Source organism: Chamaea fasciata, unplaced genomic scaffold (assembly GCF_029207755.1).
Source record: "Chamaea fasciata isolate MVZ Bird 193981 ecotype frontalis unplaced genomic scaffold, bChaFas1.0.hap1 SCAF_6, whole genome shotgun sequence".
Lineage (NCBI taxonomy): Eukaryota > Metazoa > Chordata > Aves > Passeriformes > Sylviidae > Chamaea > Chamaea fasciata.
Genome location: NW_027094091.1, coordinates 27,755,032 through 27,776,868, shown reverse-complemented (window position 1 = coordinate 27,776,868; position 21,837 = coordinate 27,755,032). Strand labels below are relative to the sequence as shown.

At 39.2% G+C, this 21,837-nt stretch overlaps 1 protein-coding gene across 7 annotated transcripts in view; it reads right to left on the bottom strand.

Annotated features, from left to right (window-relative positions):
- Positions 1 to 21,837, bottom strand: part of TRMT9B (tRNA methyltransferase 9B (putative)) — a 115,929-nt gene that overhangs the window by 15,663 nt on the left and 78,429 nt on the right. For 4 of the 7 annotated variants that reach the window (XM_066185785.1, XM_066185787.1, XM_066185786.1 and 1 more), the window contains one exon: positions 13,466 to 13,611. The exons of 1 other annotated variant lie outside the window; for it this stretch is intronic. In XM_066185785.1, coding sequence (XP_066041882.1) covers positions 13,466 to 13,491 — 26 coding nt within the window. In that variant the 5' untranslated portion in view covers positions 13,492 to 13,611. Of the gene's footprint in view, positions 1 to 5,226; positions 6,047 to 10,481; positions 10,913 to 13,465; positions 13,612 to 21,837 lie in introns of those variants that run through there. 2 more of the 7 variants (XM_066185793.1, XM_066185784.1) reach the window with 2 other exon arrangements.

Sequence of the window (21,837 nt, the reverse complement as noted above, 5' to 3'; positions counted from 1 at the left end):
TTTTGTTAGCTTTATTTTCCAGTTCAGACAAAACCTAGTACTATTCACTGCACATTCTTGGACCAGTTAATCATTTAATATTTTCCTTGCTGTTTCGCATTTAGGGTCATAGTCTATGTACCTGAAACGTTGCACTGTAAACAGATTTATTTTCACTAAGTACATAAACTCCATTCTGTAGATAGGTACTATTCTGCTAAATGAAAATGCACAAACGTGGACCCTTGGCCCTTAAAAAATCCTGAGAGGAGAAACATACTCATGCAGAAGCTTCACAGTCCCTTTACATGTCTGTTCATCTTTATTATTACATCAAAACTCACAAATCACCTCCCAGCACAGAGTCCCTTCCTACTGAAGTCCCACATAGTCAAAAACCCATGATGCTGGATGTGCACTGATGTGGGTCTTCAGATCCTGCATAGAAACACTCTGTACAGACATCAGATGAGAAGTGATGGCTAGGAAAACTTTGGCCTACTAAGCAGGAAGGAAGGTCTAATAGAACATAGTCCTGAGAAAAGCAAATAGGTTCTTGTTCTCCACTATTCATATTAATTGCCACCAGGTGCCAATACAGCAGTGACAAAGGGATAAGAACTTTGGGAGAGAATAGGTTGGGGCTTTTAAATTCAGGGTTTTCTAAACAACTAGCCTAATAAACAGTACACAGGGAACTGATTGCACTGGTCTCAGATTAGACAGTCTCAGAGCCACAAGAAAATAGTTTTGAGAAACTGTGGGCAACATGTACAATCATGTCTCATCATATTCTAGTAAAAAAAATTAGGGACAGTTGTCTTAGATTTTAGAAATTACAGTAGAATGATAGAGTTGGTACGATTTTGAAGAGGGTATTTGAAGTGTAGTCATCAAAATTCACTGTCACACTAAAAGGATACCCTGAGTAAACCTGTCCAGAAATATGCTTTGGACATTCCTCAATAATTTCTTTGTATGATACTTGCAGACCGACCAAACCATCAGCGTTCAAATGGACTGGACAGTGGTATCAGAAATCAAATGTTTAAACAGATCAAAAAAGACAAAAAGCAAAGCATTAATTTTCGATAAGAATAACCAACTGAACAAAGACTGAAGGAGGCAGGATGGGATGACTGGCAAAAGCTCTGCAGAAGTGGATCCAGGCTGTGTAATATTTCACAGATTTAACACCATACATGCTATGTTGTTATGCTGGTTTTAGCAATATACTGTTGCCAAAAAAATAAGAAAAGAAAAAAAAAATCAGGATCAGCACACAGAAATAGGGCAGATACCTGCAAGTTACATAAAAATTTCCTTCTCCTACATTCAGCACTGCTGGCATACCAGGTTGAGCATTATGTTCAACTCCAAGCAAGAATAAAATAGGAGAGAACAATTACGAGATACTGTATATATCTAAGAGATCAGAAATCACATAAATCCTGAGGAAATAAATTTGTTTCAAAGTTGATCCAGAATGAGAGAGAGCATCTCACAACAAGAAGGGCTGTTGCAAAGTGGAGGCATATACCTATTTACCAAAACTGAAGGGCAGACAAAGGACAGTAAGCTTAAGCTACAAGGAAGATAGAGATAGGGCACTTTAAACAAAAGAAGATGAACAGAAAAGCACTGGAAATGACTGTGGACTGGATAGGACATGGACCCTCCACCAATGGGGTGTTAAAAATCTCAGTCAGTTAAGTACTTGCCAGGAAATACTCTGTGCCCTGCACCAGTATCCCAAAGCCCCTAGCCGTGCCAATCTGCCCATAAGCTTTCAACACAGCTATTTTTTCTCCTTGGTCACTCTGTGTGTCAAACATTTGTATACAATTATCATGTCTCCTCATTTTTCATCAGTTAAGTAAGCATGAAATATTTAGTACTTTTCATCTTCCCTGATGAATCAGTCAAGGTGGTCTTTTAGAAGTACTGTTGTCATTCTAAGTATCCTCTCCACGTATCTTGATTCTTTAGGCCAAGGGATATTTGATTCCTGAATGTCATTCTACAGTTCTGGAATTACATTTTTTAAAATTCCTTTTGTTTCCTCACACTCTGGGTTTGCATTTAGAGTACTATTTTCAGTTGGATTAGTTTTAATTTATGCAGTATAATTCACCTTTTTTTCAGTCATAGAGCTCATCGCTGGTGGTGCTTACATGGTACTTGGTGTAATACACAAAACCTCCCCATTTAAAATGATTTACAAACTGACTTAAGACAGTCAATTACTTGAAAATATCTTCTGCTGAAATCTCAGAGATGGAAAGACAAGTAGCACATTATCAAGTAGGATCTCAAATGGAGGCTACCTTTGATCTCAAGATGAGATATAAAATGTTGTAGAATCAATTACAGTAATTACAGAACTACTAAGTGGTTTCTTTTGATATGCTTTATAAACTACGCTTGATTATCATGTTTATTACAACCGAACATATAATTTCCTATCTTACAATATTCATATACAAGTGTATTCAGTGTTCAGCACACTTGCAAAATACAGTTTTAAAAGAACAGGTCTTGTGGTAGACAGTATTAGGTACTAAGTAACCTCAGTAGATGACCACTTGAATGAAATCAAAGCCAGTATGACATTTTTTTAACCTACAAAACTAAAAAATCTCACTGATACACTATTTTTTTGGTGAGTTTCAGTTATAGGAAGTCATGTATTTCTATTTACTTTCTCAAAAAAAAAAAGGTGTCTTGTATATCTTTGACACTAGTGCTTAGAAGTGTCATCAGTACTCTCTAATAGTAACTGGGTGCTTATGCAGCTGACAAAGGCTCCAGAAGATACACCAGTAATCCTGTCAGGGTTCAGATTTAGACCCAGACACAGAAAAACTGCATTATATTGTTACTAAAAGGTTGAGGAGTAACCCTCTGTGAAGTGTCTGTCACCAACAGCTTCTTCCAGTGGTAACTGTAGTAGACTGAGCAGTGTGACAGCCTAGTGGTCCTGTAGTCAAAATCCCTAGAAAAGATCCTTCATTTTCCTAAATCACCAAACCTTCACTCAAAGATTATTTCATTTCAGTGCATCACAGTTTGAGCGATACCTTTTTACATAACTCATTATTTCTAAGCCTTCTATTTTAAACACGAGAAAGGCCTTTGAAAAACACAATTTTTTGTCATCAGCATGGAAAGGAAAGGCTCCCCGGGGGAGCTGAAATTTCATATAAACACTACTAAAGTTCTCTATTTGGAAAATATTTTAATCCCATGGCCTTTTTAGGTGTAATTTTTTTCTTAAAATCAGAAAATTATTGTATGACAGGGAAAAAAAGCTGATACCTACAAACATCAATATATGGAGCATCGAAAGAAATATGAGCTTGGAAGAAATTTGGGCTGTAAGCAATTAACTTCTCCGTAATTATTACATGTTGATATGAATGTAAAGTTTTCTTCAAAAGGTAATACTTTTCTTCAGCTAAACACAAACCAAGTTATACAGTGTCTTTCGTCCAACTGTGTTCCGCTAGCTTTTTTGAGGAAAAAAAATCAGCCAGGATTCTATGTCACATGAGTTTAAGTCAGTTACATAAAGCCTGGCTATGACATAAGCATTTCACTTATTTTTTAACACTTAGACTCTTTTTCTCCCAGCCACTCAGCTGATATTTCTACATACATTTATGAGGGTACATACATAATTTTTGAAGTGCCAGTGTCTTTACTCTTCATTTTTTCATGTAAAAATTATTTCATAAGCATATAGAAGTCTGAAATAGTTTTTCAATCTCTTTAATTTTCATAAATTGAAGAGACATGTAGCCCTCAAGCCGTGGTTTTCTGTCACACAGGAGTATTCTGTTACTATTACTACGTATAAATTGACCTACGTAGATCCTGGTACTGCAAAGACATGGACATTTGCTTAACTTTATGCTGCAAATCATGTTACTGACCTCAGGTAGCCTATTAATAATAACTAAAGGAGGAATTTGAAAAGAATATTTTTCAAGACCGAGCCTTACACCGTTCCTGCTGTCCCATATTCTGATTCATCCATCCAGAACGGACGGCAGAATACGGGCAAGTCTGAGAGTTTGCATGGGAAGCATTTATCCCTTGATGTAGGGCTGATTTCAAACTCTGTTCAAAGACATGGTCTGTAATTAGCATATATTACTGAAATAAATTATATTTATGTACTAGACTGAAAACAAATTACTAAAACGAAGCCAACCCTCCGGGGTCCATTAAGGGGCACAAAAAAGTCCTGAAAGGACCAGTTCTGTCGCTCATGGAGAGGCTGCTGAAGGTTTTTCTTATCTCTTTCTCGAGTTTCATGCACAAAATCATAAACTCCAGCAGCACGCTTCACCTGAGCAACTATATCAGCAAGAAATGTCATCCTGGGCACTATGTCAACACAGCAGGGCTGCTGAATTCTGCCAGAATTCTTTGCAGAAGAAAAGGCACGGGTGAGCTGACTCCCTGAGCTCTGGCTGCTTCCCCACTGATGCTCAGCGGGAATGGAAATCCCTTTACAAACATTCATTAAGCAGCGAACACTGCAATGCTGAGAGCTCTATGTGGAGGCAATACCTCAGTATTTAGAATTCTCAAGGAAAAGAAAATAATTATGAACTATTATGGCTTAGGATTGCTCCAGGTCATTGCTTAGGACTGTCTGCCAACGCATGGCTCGTACTCAATTTTTAACTAATCAGGCGACCACGGAGAAACTTACTATTGCTGTGGTAAATTCCCCCCCCACATTTCGTAAAAACTCCCCTCCTCAACTGCTACACCAAATCCAGCTCCAGCATCCACGATAGTTCCCAGCTCTGCAACCCGCGGCTCCGTTCAATTAAAAGGTGACATGGGGGGAGCGGGGGGGCACCGCACGTGTGTAAGAAAATTTAGTTAAATCTCCAGATCCTTCCCTCCCGGGCTGGGTCAGCGCCAGAGGGGCGACTCCCGGCTCTGCGGGCAGCGTTTTTTAAGACGATAGACATCTCAATCCGCAAAAACGTACCGCGACGCGGTGTGGTTTTTTTTGTTGGTTTTTTTTGTTTTTTTGGTTTTTTTTTTTTTGGTTGGTTTTTTTTTTTTTTTTTTTTTGGCTAGTGTGAGGCTGGGGTGGGGTTTTTTGCGCTTTCCCCACCGCTCGGTTTATTCTTGCCCCCGAGGCCAGCCCGGGGCGGAGCGGGCTGCCCTCCGCATCCCCCCGCGCCCACCTTTCTTCCTTCCCGCTGCCCGCGCCGTGCTCACCTGCTCCCGCGGGGCGGCGGCGGCTCCATGCCCGCGGCGGGGGCGGCGCTCGGCCGCAGGGGCCGGGCCGGGCCGGGCCGGGCCGGGCCGGGCCGGGCCGAGCCGCGGGGCCCCCGGCGGAGCGGCGCGGAGGGGAGCCGGAGCCCTCCCCGCACCTCTCCGCCGGGGCCACCCCCGCGCGGCGCGTCCTGATCCCTCACTTCCCCGCTAGCGGGAGGAGGCGGGCTAAGACAAAAAAAGGGCCGGGTTATCAATTCCCTGTTAACTCTTCTCCTTGCGGTCTCGTCTCGTCCCTTGGGCGTCTTCTGCGAGGAGGGTGGTGCTGATGGAGATGATGGTGGCGGTGGGATGCTCCGTCAAGGAAGTGGGGGGCTCCTGGGTGCGGGGAGCAGCAGGGTCCCCGAGCTCCTCTAAACCGAGGTTGATGGGAGCCGTGCTGTCTGCTGATGGCAAATGCGGCCAAGGAAGATTAGCCCTTGCTCATTTAAAGGTTAAGCGCAAAGCTAACCTTTGTGACTAGGTCCTGTCTGCAAGTCTTCCCATCCCGTGACTGTTGAGAGTGAATAATTTTTTCCCCGCTCCTGCACTGATTCCTATTAAAGCAGTCTAAAAATGGCAGATTGTTTTTGTACTTCCATATACTTACAGGTGTTTATTAGACAAGTACACAAAAACCCAGTCATGCACCAGGACCCCGATACAATTAGCACTATAAACATGAGCTGAAGAGATAGTCCTGTCCCAAGAACTTATAAATTATGTATAAGAGATTACAGATAAAGAAGAATGCAATGAAACAACACCAGCCAGTATGACAGGCAGGGAAATCAGCACAACATTGCACCAAGTACTGAATGTAGTGAACTATTTACTGTTACAGGTAGTCTTCTGCTCAAATCATTTTTAAAGGTACCTGAAGAGAGGATTATAAGGAACATGACTGTGTGTTGATGGGATTTTCAAGACTGACAAAATTACTTAAGAAAAAAGCATTCCCTTTATTTTTACAATCTCACCTGAACGAAAAGATTCGGGGGAAGATTATAAGAACAAGATAAGAATAAGCGTACTGAAAACACATAAACCTAATATTCTATTAAATGTACCAAAGTAATGGAGTAATGATGAAACTCTCGGTCTCCATTATGAAGGAATTCAACAGCTAGATAATAACTAACCTTCTTAATACCTTCAAAGAGCTTTGACTAATTTCTAACACATAAATGTCCTTTCCAAACATTGTGTTGACTTGTCCCTGTTATGCCATACTTCCATGTACACTCTGCTAATTTAATTCTGTAATGCAGCGTCAGCTAAATTGGCACAGACAAATGAAGGTCTGCCATTCCCAGACTCTTTCGGATACCTTCTTCTGGAAGATGATGCTATACATGCCTCATTCTTCCTTCAGGTAAAATTCCTCAAGTGTGAATATCACCTTATGTTATTTGTTAACAAAAATATTTACTCGTTTTAAAAGCTCTTCAGTTTAAATAACAGCCTCAAATTCAACCTTCTGAGAAAGAGATTCTGATGTAGACCCATAAAACTCTACTCTGGGGAATTCACACAGCCTTTTCCCTTACCACCTAATCTTTCCTGGATGGTTCTTAAAATTACAATTATGCATCAGTCCTACAGATTTTCTCCAGACTTCCTGCTTCTGATGCATTTAAAATAGATGATAGTCATGTAGCTTAATACACTTCTAGGAAAAAAAAAAAACCACCTCATTTTTATTAAGGTTTTACTAAGGTTAACCCAAACCCCACATTTATTAAGGTCTCATCATGGTCTCATCACACAAATTTAGGCAGAAAGAAAATAGAATACTTTTCCCTTTGCAATACGATGCATCTACAATTACATAATAAACTTCCATCTATATCAACCCCTCCTCCCTAAACAATTAAAAGACCTCATTAAAATCAGTTTTTTCTATATTTAAAAGGATTTAGGTCACTAAATTAAGTGACCAAACGTTGCGAAAGCCAGAAGGCTGCCCATGAAACCTTAATTCAGACCTCTTGTGCCTGTGCATTGCAACTCTGTACTTAATTATGAGTTTGTCTGCAGACAAACCAGGCTCCATTTGGAACACTGGAAATTATGTAGTGGCAAGCATGCAAGACTCACTAATTATGTTGCCTCTTGTATTCCCATTAATTTATCCCTTTACTTTCGAGCATCTCTTTTGCACTCATCCCTTATCATCTCTCATCTGAAGATTGTTCTTTCCCTGGTCTGTCTGAAACCTTTACCCTTAGATAACCTTTTGAAGTCAATCAGGTAAAGGTTTTACCATAGGGTTACAGCAATTGCTAATTATTACTTCAAAGGTTATTTGTGACTTTTCTCCAAAGGTGAGAGGAAAAAAAAAAAGGAATAAAAACAAAGCAAGGGAAGAAAGAGAAGGAAACCCAAGGAAATATAAGTTTCCAGGTTGAAGCAGTAGGGAAATAAGGAATCGAGGTCAGTCTTCATGGTATCATAGAGCTTGCTTATTACAAAGGATCAGCTCTCAAATTACAAGCTTTACAAAGAGACAGTTGTACTTGAAAGCAAAAGGAGGCATTGAGTTGCCTGGTGCCTTGGAGGGGAAGGATCATGCTGCATTTATAAATAAGGCTGCAGTGTCTCAGTAGACATTCTGGAAAACTGATGATTTTTTTTTTAAACTTGTGACAAAAACTCAACTTTATGTCTGCTTCCATTGAAAGAAGGCCTCATCAGTCAAAGACATTGTTTCCTCTCTACAGTAAGTCTTACAAAGAATAAGCACCTTGGAGAGGCTTATTTTCTATGCACATGCTTGAGAGGTAGTCCTGAGTTAGTGACTTAGACCTTTGGTTGGTGAATTTGGTCTTTACATAGAATTGTAATGTTACTGCCAAACTGTAATGTTATTTTAAAAAGTTTTCCACCAGAACTAACAATAGATGGAAGCAGTGGTGTTTGTGATACACCAAACAAATAAAAGCAGTAGTTTCACTTTATGGGAAATTTTAGACCTGAAAAGGCTAAGGAAATATTTTTTAGCAGCAACTATTTGATTTTTTTCCTGGAACATGAAAATCCAAAGAAAATACGGGCTAGAAAAACCATGCTATTTCCCAAATGAAATGAGGTCTCCAAAGGCTTAAGTTTCCCATTGAAATTGAGTATAAGCATATTTTGTTTACCTGGCAATCTCAATATCACAAAAGTCAAATTTTCAAAAGAAGTTGCTAAAAATGGTAGCTATTGTCCTGAGTGCTTCAGTCTTTAGCGACTTTCTGACCCTTTTCCATACGTGGTCTTTCCGATCGCTGGCAATAGAAACTTGATTTCTTAAATAAAATTCATATCCTTTGCTTCTCATTTGCTTCCAGGAGTTTTAATAATAATAATAATTTTAAAAATCCTCAAAATTTTGATAATCCTGTGTGCTGAGCCATGCTGCAGCGTATAATGGATTTACTTCGAGTGGGAAGAAAGCAGAACAAATTTACTGAAAGTAAGTCATGTTACAGTCCAGTAAAACTAAACACTTATGGCTTCAGGAACATAACTGTGCAGATATTTTTTCCCATAGGCTTACTGTGCAGTCAGGCTTGTATCATGGGAGATTTTTAATGTGTGACCTTCATAACCTACCATGCAGAGCTGCTGTGGGGATTAACTAGTTAAGATTTGTAAAGTGCTTTGAAGATTATAAGGCATTAAGTTGCACAAGTGCTAAGCACTATTATTTAATACTTAAGTACAACCAAGCTTTACAGGACAGCTCATGTTTACCTCACTAGAAAGAGTCTTTGTGATTTCTTTGTGATTTCAGTACAGCTGTTGCAAGAGGCAAAGGAAGCAGAACTGGCCACAAAAGAGGGGAATTTCTTTCCTGTTTCACTATCAGAAACTAAAGTGAGATAAAACCGTAGTGGTATTGCAGAAAGATTAGTTGAAAAATAATTATTACGAAATGCAGTGATAGAAATCCACATAAAAATGCAGGGCTCCTTAATGTGCCAGTACTGTCATTTTTACTACATCCTATCTTGCCCAAGTAGATCCACAGACTATTCTCCAGGAAGTAGAACTCCAAATCCCATACTTATAGATGGACCAAATTTATCAGCTGAAAATGCTGCCAAGTGGCAGTAGGGATGGGTAAAATTTGTACATTGGTAAGTTATACTTGATATGTATTTTAGCTTATTTAAGTCAAAATTTTGGAAGAAAGATGAACACAGACTGTTGTCTCTATTAATCAGATTGGGAACACCTTGTTCTGACACAATTGCTTTGTTGGGTTTAATTTTGACGTAAACCTTCCCCTTTCTTGTTTTGTAATGTCAGTTTTCAACAGCAAGAAGGCATTGTGACTTTCTGTGGCAGCAAAGGGACAAAGCATTTGTTAATAAAACAACAATGCAAAACAGGACAATATGACATAATTTTGCACCTAAGTATGCTGGAGATAGAGGAACAGAAGTGTTTTAGGACTGCTGACAGGCACATACTGTAGAGGTTAAGGTGGCATATTGTTGGACCCTGAGCCGCATCCCAGCATCCTGAAGTCACGAAGACCTTATTTGGCATGCACAGAAGGAGGGTTGGGTTTATTTACCTTACAAGGACTAATTATGATTCAATCGAAGTGTCTTTTCAGGACAGAGCACTTAGTACTTGCATTTCTTGCCTCTGCAAAAGTGCTGCAGACATTTCACAAGGACAGACTTTTCAAGTATATGCATTTCCTCTCTGTGGCTAAAAATAAAGATTACTTTTCTATAGTGTTCTGACATTTTGATCTCAGTTGAAGCATATAATAAAAATTCAGTTCACTGACAGTCTCCAGTATGACCTGAAATTCAGCTTTAGAGATAAGTAAAGGTAAAAGAGGGTGAATAGTGTACTTGCACAACAGAGATTCTTGTCCGTTCCTGGGTCAAGGAAGCTACAGGGCCCTAACGCTCCTGCTTCTCTTCAGAAATCATAAACTTTGCTTCATCTGTTCAGTTAGTAACAATGTGTCAATGACACAATCACTGTGTCACAGAAGATCAAAGTACTCATCCAAAACCACAAACGAAGTCCATGAATAAGCCAGAGTTCAACTTAGCTTTCTAGACACTGACCCAGTCCCAGACTGCTTTAGTTATTCAATTTAGAAACAGCTTAAAACAGACTAGAACAGTGTGGTGCACATTGTTCAGAGAAACCATTTGTGTGTGGTGGCAAATTTGACTCAGTGCACTCTGTTAACAGGGTCTTACCAGGCTTTTCACCAGCTGTCCCAGGAGATGTGGGAAACTGGAGATAGTACTCTTCATTCAGATTTGGCTCTTTAAGCTCAAAAATGTTCTTGCAGAGATTCAGGGCTTCTTCGTTCTCAACAAGTTTTAGAGCTTTTTCAAGCCTTTATCTGAGGCTCCACTCACCCACAGTTGCTCTCCCACCACAGTGTTGCAGCAAAAGGAAAAAAAGCAACTCAGCTGTAACATTCTTTTCTTTCGTCTTTTCAGGAATCTTTTTCTTTGGTTTTCTTACTACCTTCTCTTTTGTTTAAAGAATCTTAAATCATACAACGGCAGCTACTCATTATTCATTTTAGATTCATTATGGGTTACTTATGGTGTTGCTCATACCAACAATAAACTACTTGACCTGCATTAGTATTCTTAATGTTTATTTCAGCTGAAGTGAAATTGTGTTTCTGAAAGGGCACATATTTACCAGCTGCATTACAAATCTAGTTAGAATTTGAAAAAAATACAGTTGGCTCTTCTGATGCCTGAGTTACTGAGCTTGAAAGATACAACTGCTATCAATTTCTCATACTGTGCAGATTGCCACACACAGTTTGGAAATGGGTGAATGTGATTCAGTTCTCATGTGATTTTGGTGTATTGAGCAAGAAACACTGAAATACTGTAAAAACAGAACCATCAACAAATATTTTCAAATGTTGCTAAAGCCACTCTCTACTGTACGGGACAGAAAGAAATAGAGTAAGTGAGCATCCCATCAGTCCCTGCATGGAATGGATCACACACCATTAACTGGCAGTGCCTATGTGTCATGCTGGCAGTGGCTACATTGGCAATATTAAGAGATGGCAGGTCCACAGTCTCCTCATATTGACAGGAGAGCAAGACCACGTGTATCTTTCTTATCTTTTCCTTTCTTCAGCTGGAAGATGAGCTTGTTATGACTTTAAATATTGTCTTTCTCTGCTGAACTAGCTGCCTGAAGTACTGTGAATATGTCAGATTTCTGGTTCCCTAAGCTCCGAGCAGAAACTGTTTTTCTGGGCTGTAGAGTCCTCTGACTTTTCCCCATTGTGCCTGGGGCTCCTATTCTTCCCATGCATACCCATATCCTATAAGTCTCAGGACTAAACAGCCCAAAGTGCTCATCTTGACCCAAAGACAGAGCTCTGCTCTCTTATCTATCAGCCCATTTCATGGGGGGAAGAGGAGGTGGCAGGGATATTAGTCTAATTTAATTCTTCTGATCACCAAGAAGCAGAAAACATACGTGATGTGCTCCAGTTAGAGCTTCTTGTCTAACCTGCATCAGAACTAGGAAAATTCTCACTTTAGCTGCATATGTGTAACAGTGAGAATGTCTATCCTAAGCAGAGAAAAATATTCTGTCTTGGCAAGAAAAGCTGTTAACATCAAAGTGTCTGAATTTGAGTTCTCAGTATTTCTAAACTTATTCCCATGGTATTCTTCTTGCATACTCAATCCAATGAAATGCTGAGAATGTTTCTTCTATTCTTTTGTATTTAAAAATGGATTGATGGAAAGGAATTTTTTTGGAAGCAGTTCTTAGCGATGGCTCATAGACCCATTATATTCCTGTTATATTCCCTTTGCCTTTGCCCACTTTTACATCAAGGTAACGAAGTGAAGTGTCTTATGCTTTATTGCAAACTGATTTTCTCTACCTTCATTTTTAGTTTTGTTTAGTTTTATGAAAAGATATTTGGAAAAAAAAACCCCAAAAAACAAAGAGAGCATTACTAAAAAAAAATCCAAGCACAGAACATGTGTTGAAGAGCTGCAGAGTCATTTCAGTCCAGAAGAACAGACTTAGTAAAAAATGTGCCCTTTTCTCAACCCCATAACAATTACCTCAATAATAAGTAGGAGCTTCTTAAGAAGCTCTTAAGAAGTTCTGGGAAGAACTCCTATTATTGTTATGGGTCTCCACACAGGGGGATGGGATGGGCAAATCTCTATCCATGTATATCATAGTCTCACCAAAAACTTCTACCTCAACTACTTCGTTCCAGAATCCATCTTTCTGTGCCCTCCGATGAGCAAGAGGAAACTCAGATTCAGAAATGCAAGTGGAATTGGAAGTGAGTGTTGAAGAACAATGATGTGGCATTCTAGAGACCACAGCTCAAAGATTTTTCTCTAAGGCCACCTCTAACTTCAGATAACAAGTTGTTCACAAAAGAGGGTCTCCAGACAGTGCTGTGATAGATATCTGATTAAAAGATCAGCAAGTCTTCATAATTTAGCTTTGTGGGGCTGAAGAAAAGACTGCGTATCATATACTAACAACAATCCACTCTCCCAAATCCCTGTGCCCCCTCCCCAGGCCACAGAATTGCAGGTGTGCAGGTGTTGTGAAAGCACCCCTAGGCTATGCTCTGGATAGAAATTAAGTCAATTATTAGATCTGGGAATCTTAATCTTTTTCCACATCTAAAACTTTTTAATAACTTTCCTTTTCCTTCTCCAGAAAGGAGAAAAATCTTGGGGAAAATCCTGACAAGGCAGCTGAACCGCTAGTCCAGCCCATTGCAGTTCCAAGCACAAAAGAGCACTACCTCACTTGGAAATTTCTCATCCTTGTTCCAGGCATTAGCTCCTTCAGCTTTACTTCTCAAGAAGGCCCATGCTGAGCAGGGGGATTCACTGCACTCACAGGGGCAGTATGTACTGAGTTGCTATCCTGGTTTTATATTATGGAACTATTTCCGTTTTGAAGGGAGTTGCCTGTAATTTCCCGCTGGGTCTTTAACAGAGGTTTTCACTTTGACAAAGCCTTTTTTCACTTTTTATAACAAACTGTCCTTTTGAATTTCACTTCTCATCTTGAAAATATACCTTCTTTAGTTCACTAAAGCTGTAGGTTCACTTTTCTTTTGCCTCTGAAGGATCCTCATACCAGTAAAGTCATCCAAAATACACCACAGAACTTTAGTCGACTTTAAAATGGTCGGCTATTTCAGACTTACCCATAGAGCTTACTTTCCAAGAACATTCAGATTTCTTCTTTGGAAGCATACTGTTGTTGCCAGCAGGGAGAAATGAACATGTTCCTCCATTGATCTTACTTGGAGCATTTAGGCCTCAAGAGAATGACCAGTGGCAGAAAAAGCACCTGGCATAAGGAGTAAAAAGATGTGGTTGAAATGTAGTACTCCCAAAATCTTTAATAGAAAAGCTGTAAAATGTTCTTGAGCACAAGTTGACTTTAGGTTGGCATCTCTATATTTTGACAGGAATTGCAATGAAGACTTGAAGGGAAATGTCTGGTAAGGGCTAGGGTGCTGAACATTATTGCATTCAGAAGGACAGGGAGCAGGAAACTTCTTTACCTTCTCTGGATATGCTTACATAGTAAGTTGTTTGGCTTCTACCAGTTTAGCCACTTCAAATCACACTTGTCACATAGCTGTTCTGCATCCACAGTAAAGATTTTTAGCTTGCTAACTACATATCTGCACTTGCACAACATATACATTTCCCACTAAGTCAGACAAATGGATGCTGCTGAGCCATCTGTTTGAAAATATGTTTAGTTATACAACCTAAGTTACAAGTACTTCCTCACAGATGAAGATATCTGAGCTTAGATGGCTAAAGAGAAAGGGGACTGTGCATCTGAAATATCCCCACAAGACCAGAAAATACAATGTAGGAACTGTACACAACCTGTGCTTTTTTTGAAGAAGTGTGGAAGCCTGGCAGGATTCATGGGGTCATCACAAATGGCACTGAAATCTAGACTTAAACCACTGAACTGAACCTTACTGTCTTCTTTAGAGTGAATATCTAGATATTCCTTAAGTCAATATGAGACCTATTTAGACTTCAGTTAGACTTGGATTTCAGAAAGCAGTTCAGATGGCAAAACATAGGGATGTTAGGATTTATGAGTCTTAATTAAAAAAAAAAAAAAGTGTTTTTTTTAGTTGATTCAAAGAATCGCAAGACCACACTGATGCCAAATTTGCACTTGCTACTAATGTTAAGTTCCCCTTGAGATTCTTGTGCTGCTTTGATAAACACAGACCAACTAGAAATTTGGCTGGCTTTCCTTGGTACTATATAGACATGAACTTAAAATATTTCTGAAAAATAATATAATTTGTTGGAGTTTAATACTATTTTGCAGCATTAATAGTTCTTGTCCTATTTGTATTACTCTACAGTTTGGCTTATATTGTATCTATATTAATAACAGAAACAAACATTTATGAGAAATTTTCAGTAGTCTTCTCCAAGAGTCATGATATTTTCCCTAGTTTCTGTTTGGTATTGTTGCAAATGAAACGTTTTTTGCTTTGTACATGTGTCTCATTTGTTCATTTAACTGTATTTTTCTATTATACAAAGACTCTCAACCTGTACTCAACATCTAAGCATCTGAATCACACTTCAAACATTTGAGTAGTAAGAGGGGTATAGATCAGTCACTAATTCTGTGATTCTGCCTTATCTATTTAACTCAACTTTCACATTTCAACCTCTTATCTGAGTCTGGAGATCAGTTCAGTGCCCAAAAGGCCTACTACCCCAGGATGCAAGAGCTGAATTCTGCATTATGGCAGAAAGCTAGGTTGTGTCACACCTTTTAAACATATCCTCAAGACTCTGAAACCTTTCCTTAAGTATTGATGACCTGAATCAGGAGTCTTGTGAGAAGGTGGTGCTCTGATGGAAGAAGATCAAATAAACAAACCCTTTCAGAGTTCATACTGGTGTGCATTCATGACATACAGCTGTTAAGATCAAAAGATCACTCAAGGCTGATGTTAACTTTACATTCTGGTCTGCATAGGCCTAACTCAAGGACTGGCTGGTTGGTCCCAGTGCAGGCAGCAGGTATTTCTGAAGTGACTGTACACAGGGAAAAGGAGACCTATTTCTGTGTAATACCTCAAGCCCCACAAGTTTATTATTATTACTCTTTTACTACTGAATTTTCAGGACTCTAAAGAAAAAAAAAAATATATTCCAGCAATGGTTATCTGTCTACTCTGAGGAGGAGAAGTGGCAAGTTTTGAAAGAATTTGCCTCAATCAGAAAAAAATTACTGGTCTGAAACACAAATGACTTGTTGGTCACTGGCAGGCATGCTCTTCATGTGACATTCTCCATTCTTAGTGACCATTATCATGATAGGAGATCCCTGATCTCCAGAGAGCTAGACTGTACACTCCTAGTCCACGGCTGCCACCATGACACTGAAAGATAAGGAGAGACAGGGACAAGATTCTCACCTATAGTGAGGCCCTTCTAATTGATACTGTAGCCTAAATAATACAGCTTTCTTCACAAAGAAAGCTATGTCTAGCAGGCTGATTCTTGCTGCCAGAAAGGTTGGTCAGTACATGCCAGTGTTGTGCTGCTTCACTGCTTGCCCTTGTTTTCTCAAAGGAGATGTAAGTGCACAGGCTCATGGCTGGTTAAATTTCCTTTCAAAGATATGAAGGCTCCATGGAGAAGGAGACAACATCAAAAATCACAAGATCATCAGCCAAGAGGACAAGAACTGCCAGTTCTGTGACAACCACAGTATCTTCTCTGAGAACTAAGGTGCAATATCTGATATCTCCATTTACCTGAAGCTTCCTCTTACCCAAGCAGCCCCTTCTTAGCATGAGATGCCTTAAATGACCATTAAGCCAAGACCTATCAATTTGTATTATAGAACTGGGCACATTCCTTTCTACTCTAGGTGCATACTTGTGATTGTCATGCTCATTTCTACAATAAGGAGCAATTCTTTACCATCTGGAATAAGATAAACAAATAGCTTAAATATCTTTGAATATTTGATATTTTGTAGGACATCTGGCAGAGAACATTTGAAATATAAACATCTACATTACCCGTATCAGTTACTGCTTTCTCTCTTTTATGCAAGAAAGCTTTATCTGTAAATAGTTTAATTTTCCTTTATCTCAGCTCTTTCAAAGCTAAACACCTCTATATTAGAAAACCTAGTATCTCTAGGATTTCAAATTTAAGTACAATGCAGACAATATAACTCTTTGAGTTTTCTTCCAGCTCACACAAATTCTCAAACCAAATGCTTAAAGAGCTACTCCTTTTGACAACACTGAAGCTTTTCAGTTTATTACCTTCCTTATTCCAGGAATCTCAGAGAAGTTATTTTAGCAAATTAAATCCCATAGGCACACATAAAAAAAATATTTGCCATCTTGGTTAAAGTTTTAAATGATGATGGGATCTCTCTGTTTACGTCCATTGTCAATAATTTTATTTTGTTGGGAATTTAAGAGAATACTAGCAGAATCTTTCCTTAGCGGTTTCCATTAAAATATTTCGCTATTTTACAAAAAATAGGACTTATAGGTCCCTGTTTGATTTCTCAATTTAAAAAAAAAAAGGAGAAAAAAAAGAAAAAGAAAAATAAGAAAAACAAGACATCTCTGATGGATTCATCTCTGGTCACTTGTTACCTAAAACTCCCTGTCTGACCAGGTGTATTTACCTACCTAACAGTCCATACTCCATATGGATAGTAGAGAAAGAGATACAGGCAGCTGCACAAGGCAGTTTGTCATACTCTCAAAAAGGTGGGATGATCTGCCTTCCAGTGGTCCCTCATTTTGTCTGCTAAAAAGGCAATTCAACAATTTAAATTGTAGCACATGTTTAGTGTGCTTCAATAATGTGCTCAAATGACTCTGGTTGAGTAAGAGGAATACAGCCCCAACAAAACTATGTGATTTGAATAAAAAAGACAATTAAGTGCCAGGTAACTGCTTTATGATTTTCCCAAAACCAGAAAGATAACAAAGAGCAGATGCGGGGTCAGATTTTGCTATCACTACTCACATTTAGTAATGCTTTCTAGTTAAGTAAGTTTTTACTGCCTACTAATCCAAATATGTCTAAAGAAATTTAGCAAAATCAGGCTGACAGTAAATATAAATTACTGACATATTCTGTATTTGGATGATTAAAGGGAGATACCAAGTTATTCAAGTACCAAATTTAGACTCTTTTTCAGTAAGAGTAGGCTACATAATACATCTGATCATCTGGACACAAGTCCCAAGTCTCCCCTGCTGTGTATAATGCTATAGGGCCAGTCCTGTTAACATCTTTATTGATGATCTGGACAAGGGAACAGAGAGCAGTTCACAGATCACACTAAGCTGCACAGGAGTGTTGATCTGGTAGAGGGCAGGAAGGCTCTGCAGAGGGATCTGGACAGGCTGGATTGACAAGCCATGTTCCAGTGGTATGAGGTTCAAAAAGGCCGAGTGCTGGTTCCTGTACTTTGGTCACAACAAACCCCCGTAATACAACATGTTTGGAGAAGAGTGGCTGAAAGCTGCCCAGCAGAAAAGGACCTTGGGATTGACAGAGGCTGAACATGAGCCAGCTGTGCCCAGGTGGCCAAGAAGGCCAATGGCATCCTGGCCTGTTTCAGCAATAGTGTGGCCAGCAGGACCAGGACAGTGATTGTCCCCCTGAAGTCAGCACTGGTGAGGTCACCTCAAGTGCTGTGTCCAGTTCTGGGCTCCTCACTACAAGAAGGACATTGAGGTGTTGCAGCAAGTCCAGAGAAGGGCAATGAAGCTGGTGAAGGGTCTGGAGCATAAGTGTTATGGTGGGTGGCTGAGGGAGCTGTGGGTGTTCAGCCTGGAGAAAAGGAGGTTCAGGGGGAGCCTTATTGCTCTGTACAACCAATTGAAAGGAGGTTGTAGCAAGGTCAGGGTTGGTCTCCTGTCCCAGGTAACAAGTGAAAAGACAAGGCCTCAAGTTGCTCCAGGAGAGGTTAAGATTGAATATTAGGAAAAATTTCCCCAGTGAAAGAGTGGTCAAGCATTCAAACAGGCTGCCCAGGGAACTGATGGAATCACCATCCCTGGAAATGTCCAAAAGATGTGTGGATGTGACACTTGGGGATATGGTTTAATCGTAAACATAGTAGTGTTGGGTTAATGGTTGGAGCCAGTCATGGGGGTCTTTTCCAACCTTAGTGATTCTGTGATTCTATAAAAGAAAAGAAGAACAGAAACGTGTTGAAATACCATATTCTTTGGTCATTAGTGTTCAAAGGAGTTTAGTCAGAAAGATGCCCCCTTACAAAGCAATCTACAGCTACATAAGTAATTTCGCTGTAGACAACTACGTTTGCCAAGCATGAAGCATCAGTGACAGGAAGGAAGGAAGGAAGGAAGGAGGGAAGGAAGGAGGGAAGGAAGGAGGGAAGGAAGGAGGGAAGGAGGGAAGGAGGGAAGGAGGGAAGGAGGGAAGGAGGGAAGGAAGGAAGGAAGGAAGGAAGGAAGGAAGGAAGGAAGGAAGGAAGGAAGGAAGGAAGGAAGGAAGGAAGGAAGGAAGGAAGGAAGGAAGGAAGGAAGGAAGGAAGGAAGGAAGGAAGGAAGGAAGGAAGGAAGGAAGGAAGGAAGGAAGGAAGGAAGGAAGGAAGGAAGGAAGGAAGGAAGGAAGGAAGGAAGGAAGGAAGGAAGGAAGGAAGGAAGGAAGGAAGGAAGGAAGGAAGGAAGGAAGGAAGGAAAAAGAATGTGAGTTTTCTCATCTTCTAGTGAGTTTTCAGCAAAATTTTTGAACAGAGAAGCAACCTCTGTTGTAGCTGCAAATAAAAATCACTATTTTTAAGATCTGAGACAACAGTTCTCTTAATAGCTTCCCCTCCTTTTGGTGGGTTCTTGGGGACAACCTCTTGTTCTACAACCTCAGGCTGCTTTTTTAAACCTCGTTTTCTATCACATTTTCAGGAATGGCCATTACTCTTGCGATCCAAGTCTTTAGTTTTAGCCTTATCTGCCTGTTGATATGTTTTTAAGTCAACAGGCTTAAAAACATATCAACAGGCCCCTAATGGCTCTGCAATCAGTAGCTAACCTTTTTGTTCACCATCTTGAGCAGAATTGCAATACTAAGGGTTTAATTTATTTACCAAAGAGATCCACACTCATAGGTAGCCCAGATTCAGCATTAGAGCTAGCTCACTTAAATTCTAGTCTAGGAAACTTTGCACTGAACCTCAGGGAGACTCTAGACCTAGGCATGAGCTCTCAGTGTCAGACAAGAGCATTGAAAGACAACTTTACTGAATCCCTGAATATAAGGCTAAATTTTTGAAATAATAGCGTTAGACTTTTCCAGAAAATTCTCTATAGATAAAGAGAAAAATACTTCAGATTTGGATCTAACTCCTAGGGAAAGGTAGATTTTCTTTTCCCCCTAAAACCACAAACCCCATTATTCACATTTTCCAGAAGCCAGCTGAGGACAAGAGCCATGTGCTATCTTCCATGAATGCCATCCTTATGTGGTTAAATTTCACCATATGGATGAGCTTTGGCAGATGCCAAACTGTTAATGCCATGAGACAGACAAATGTCTAAAAGGGCAGAGCTTTCAATGATGAGCACTGTATCTGTCTCAAGAAAGAAACCCATCTGCATTCCTAGCCAAAGTCCCTTTGCTAAGGGACATTGCCTTCTGTCTTGATACTGTTCTCTGCCAGAGTATTGATCAAATTTTCCATCTTGCCTCCTACCTAAACTGTTTCTTAAAGCTCACATTAATATCTTAGTGAAAAAATAATCATTTTATAATTGATATCCAGCAATTAGATTTCTACACTTCATTTTATTATTTCTGTAAAGTTAACTGAAAGAGCTACCAAGGCTTAAATACTTTAAATAAAATCAGAGCCATTAATTATCTGCCCTTTTTTATAATAGAAATTATGCATCCAATTTCAGTGGAAAATTATCTGGAAGTGTACTGAGTCAATCTCCATGATGTTATCAAAGTTAGTAACAGCCTTACTGGGACTGTCCAGGGAATAAGAAATACTAATTACATTGTCTGGCTCTGACTGGCTTCATGATACTTTAAAAAAAAAAAAAAAAGCTATTGTATGTAGCCTACATAAATCTAACACAAGAGAGCCTCATGAACAGAAATTTAGAAAAATCCTAATGTGGGCTTTGCCATTTGAAAGATCTTGGAGATTTATTTAAACAAGAACAAACTTTTAAGATTGCATGTTTGATTTTTTTTTCAAGCTCTTCTGATTGATTTGGCATGCAGGGGAGTAATAGAATTGTAACAACTGTGATGAAGCTTTCTTGAATAGAAACTGACATTTCTGACAAAAGGCTTCAGGTTTTTTTTTCTTCTTAATGTCCAATCGATTTGAACATAAATATGTAATTCACTGCGGAAGACATGAAAGTCCTTCAACCTTTTTCTGAGAGTAGTCTGGAACTGATGGGATATTGGGATTATTTTTCCTTAAACAAAAGAAGAAATAATATTGTACATATTATCTGCTATTCAAGCCAAAATTTGCATTGCCCAGCCTCAACTAAAGCAGGCAAAATTCTGAAAATGTCTAATTTTCCTTGATAGCCTACGTGCTGCCCACACAGCATTTTCCACAGGAGAGAAGCAGTGAGGAAGTTTTTAATTGCAATATGCTATTGTTTGCATGTCAACAATGAGTGGGACAGCCTTTTTTTGATGCCTAAAAACTTATCAGTAAAAACTGTGACAATTACTAATTTGTGAAGCATCTGTTTCTGAATCTGAGGAAAGGGTCTCAACAGGTTATAACCAAAAAGTCCTCTGGAATGGAGACAGAGTAAAGAGGTTAGAAAGGTTATAGAAACAGGAGATAATGAGGAAACTGTAGCCAACTTATGGAAAAAAATAATTTTACAGGGAAATATGTCTCAATTTCTAAACCATACCTCAGGTATGAGCTATCTGTTTTTGTTTCTGAGAGATAAGGATCTGCTGGAGTCCTGCTAGTGACAGACTACACAACCACTTCTAAATACATAATAAAGGACCAAATTTACATATTATATTCAATTATTACATGAAAATAAGAAATGTTTTTTCATAGGAAAAAAATAAAGATATCAGTAGTCTGTATCATCAAGTGGTCTGCATCATAAAGTTCTTGATAGCATTCCAAATATCTTTTACAATATTTCATCCAATCCTCTGTGCAGTATTTTAATTTTAAGAAATCCTAGGGTTCTCCCTCACTGGACATTTTCTGGGAATTACCAATGGGTTCATATAGAAGTTTTTTATAACATATCCTGGGGATTAATTGAAAGTCCTGAAAGAAACTTTGGCAGTGCTCAAGCTAAGCAGCAAGGCAAATACATCATAGCTACATACGACAGAGCCTCGCTGCTCATCTGGTACTTTCTCCAGAATATGTAAGCAAATCAATGACAATTGTGTCTGAAGGCTATCTAATTCCATTAAATATCAGTGGGTAAATGAAAAGGTCTCCCACACAATCTCTACACGGAAGCCAATTTGGCTTTCTCAGACAATATACTCCTCTTAA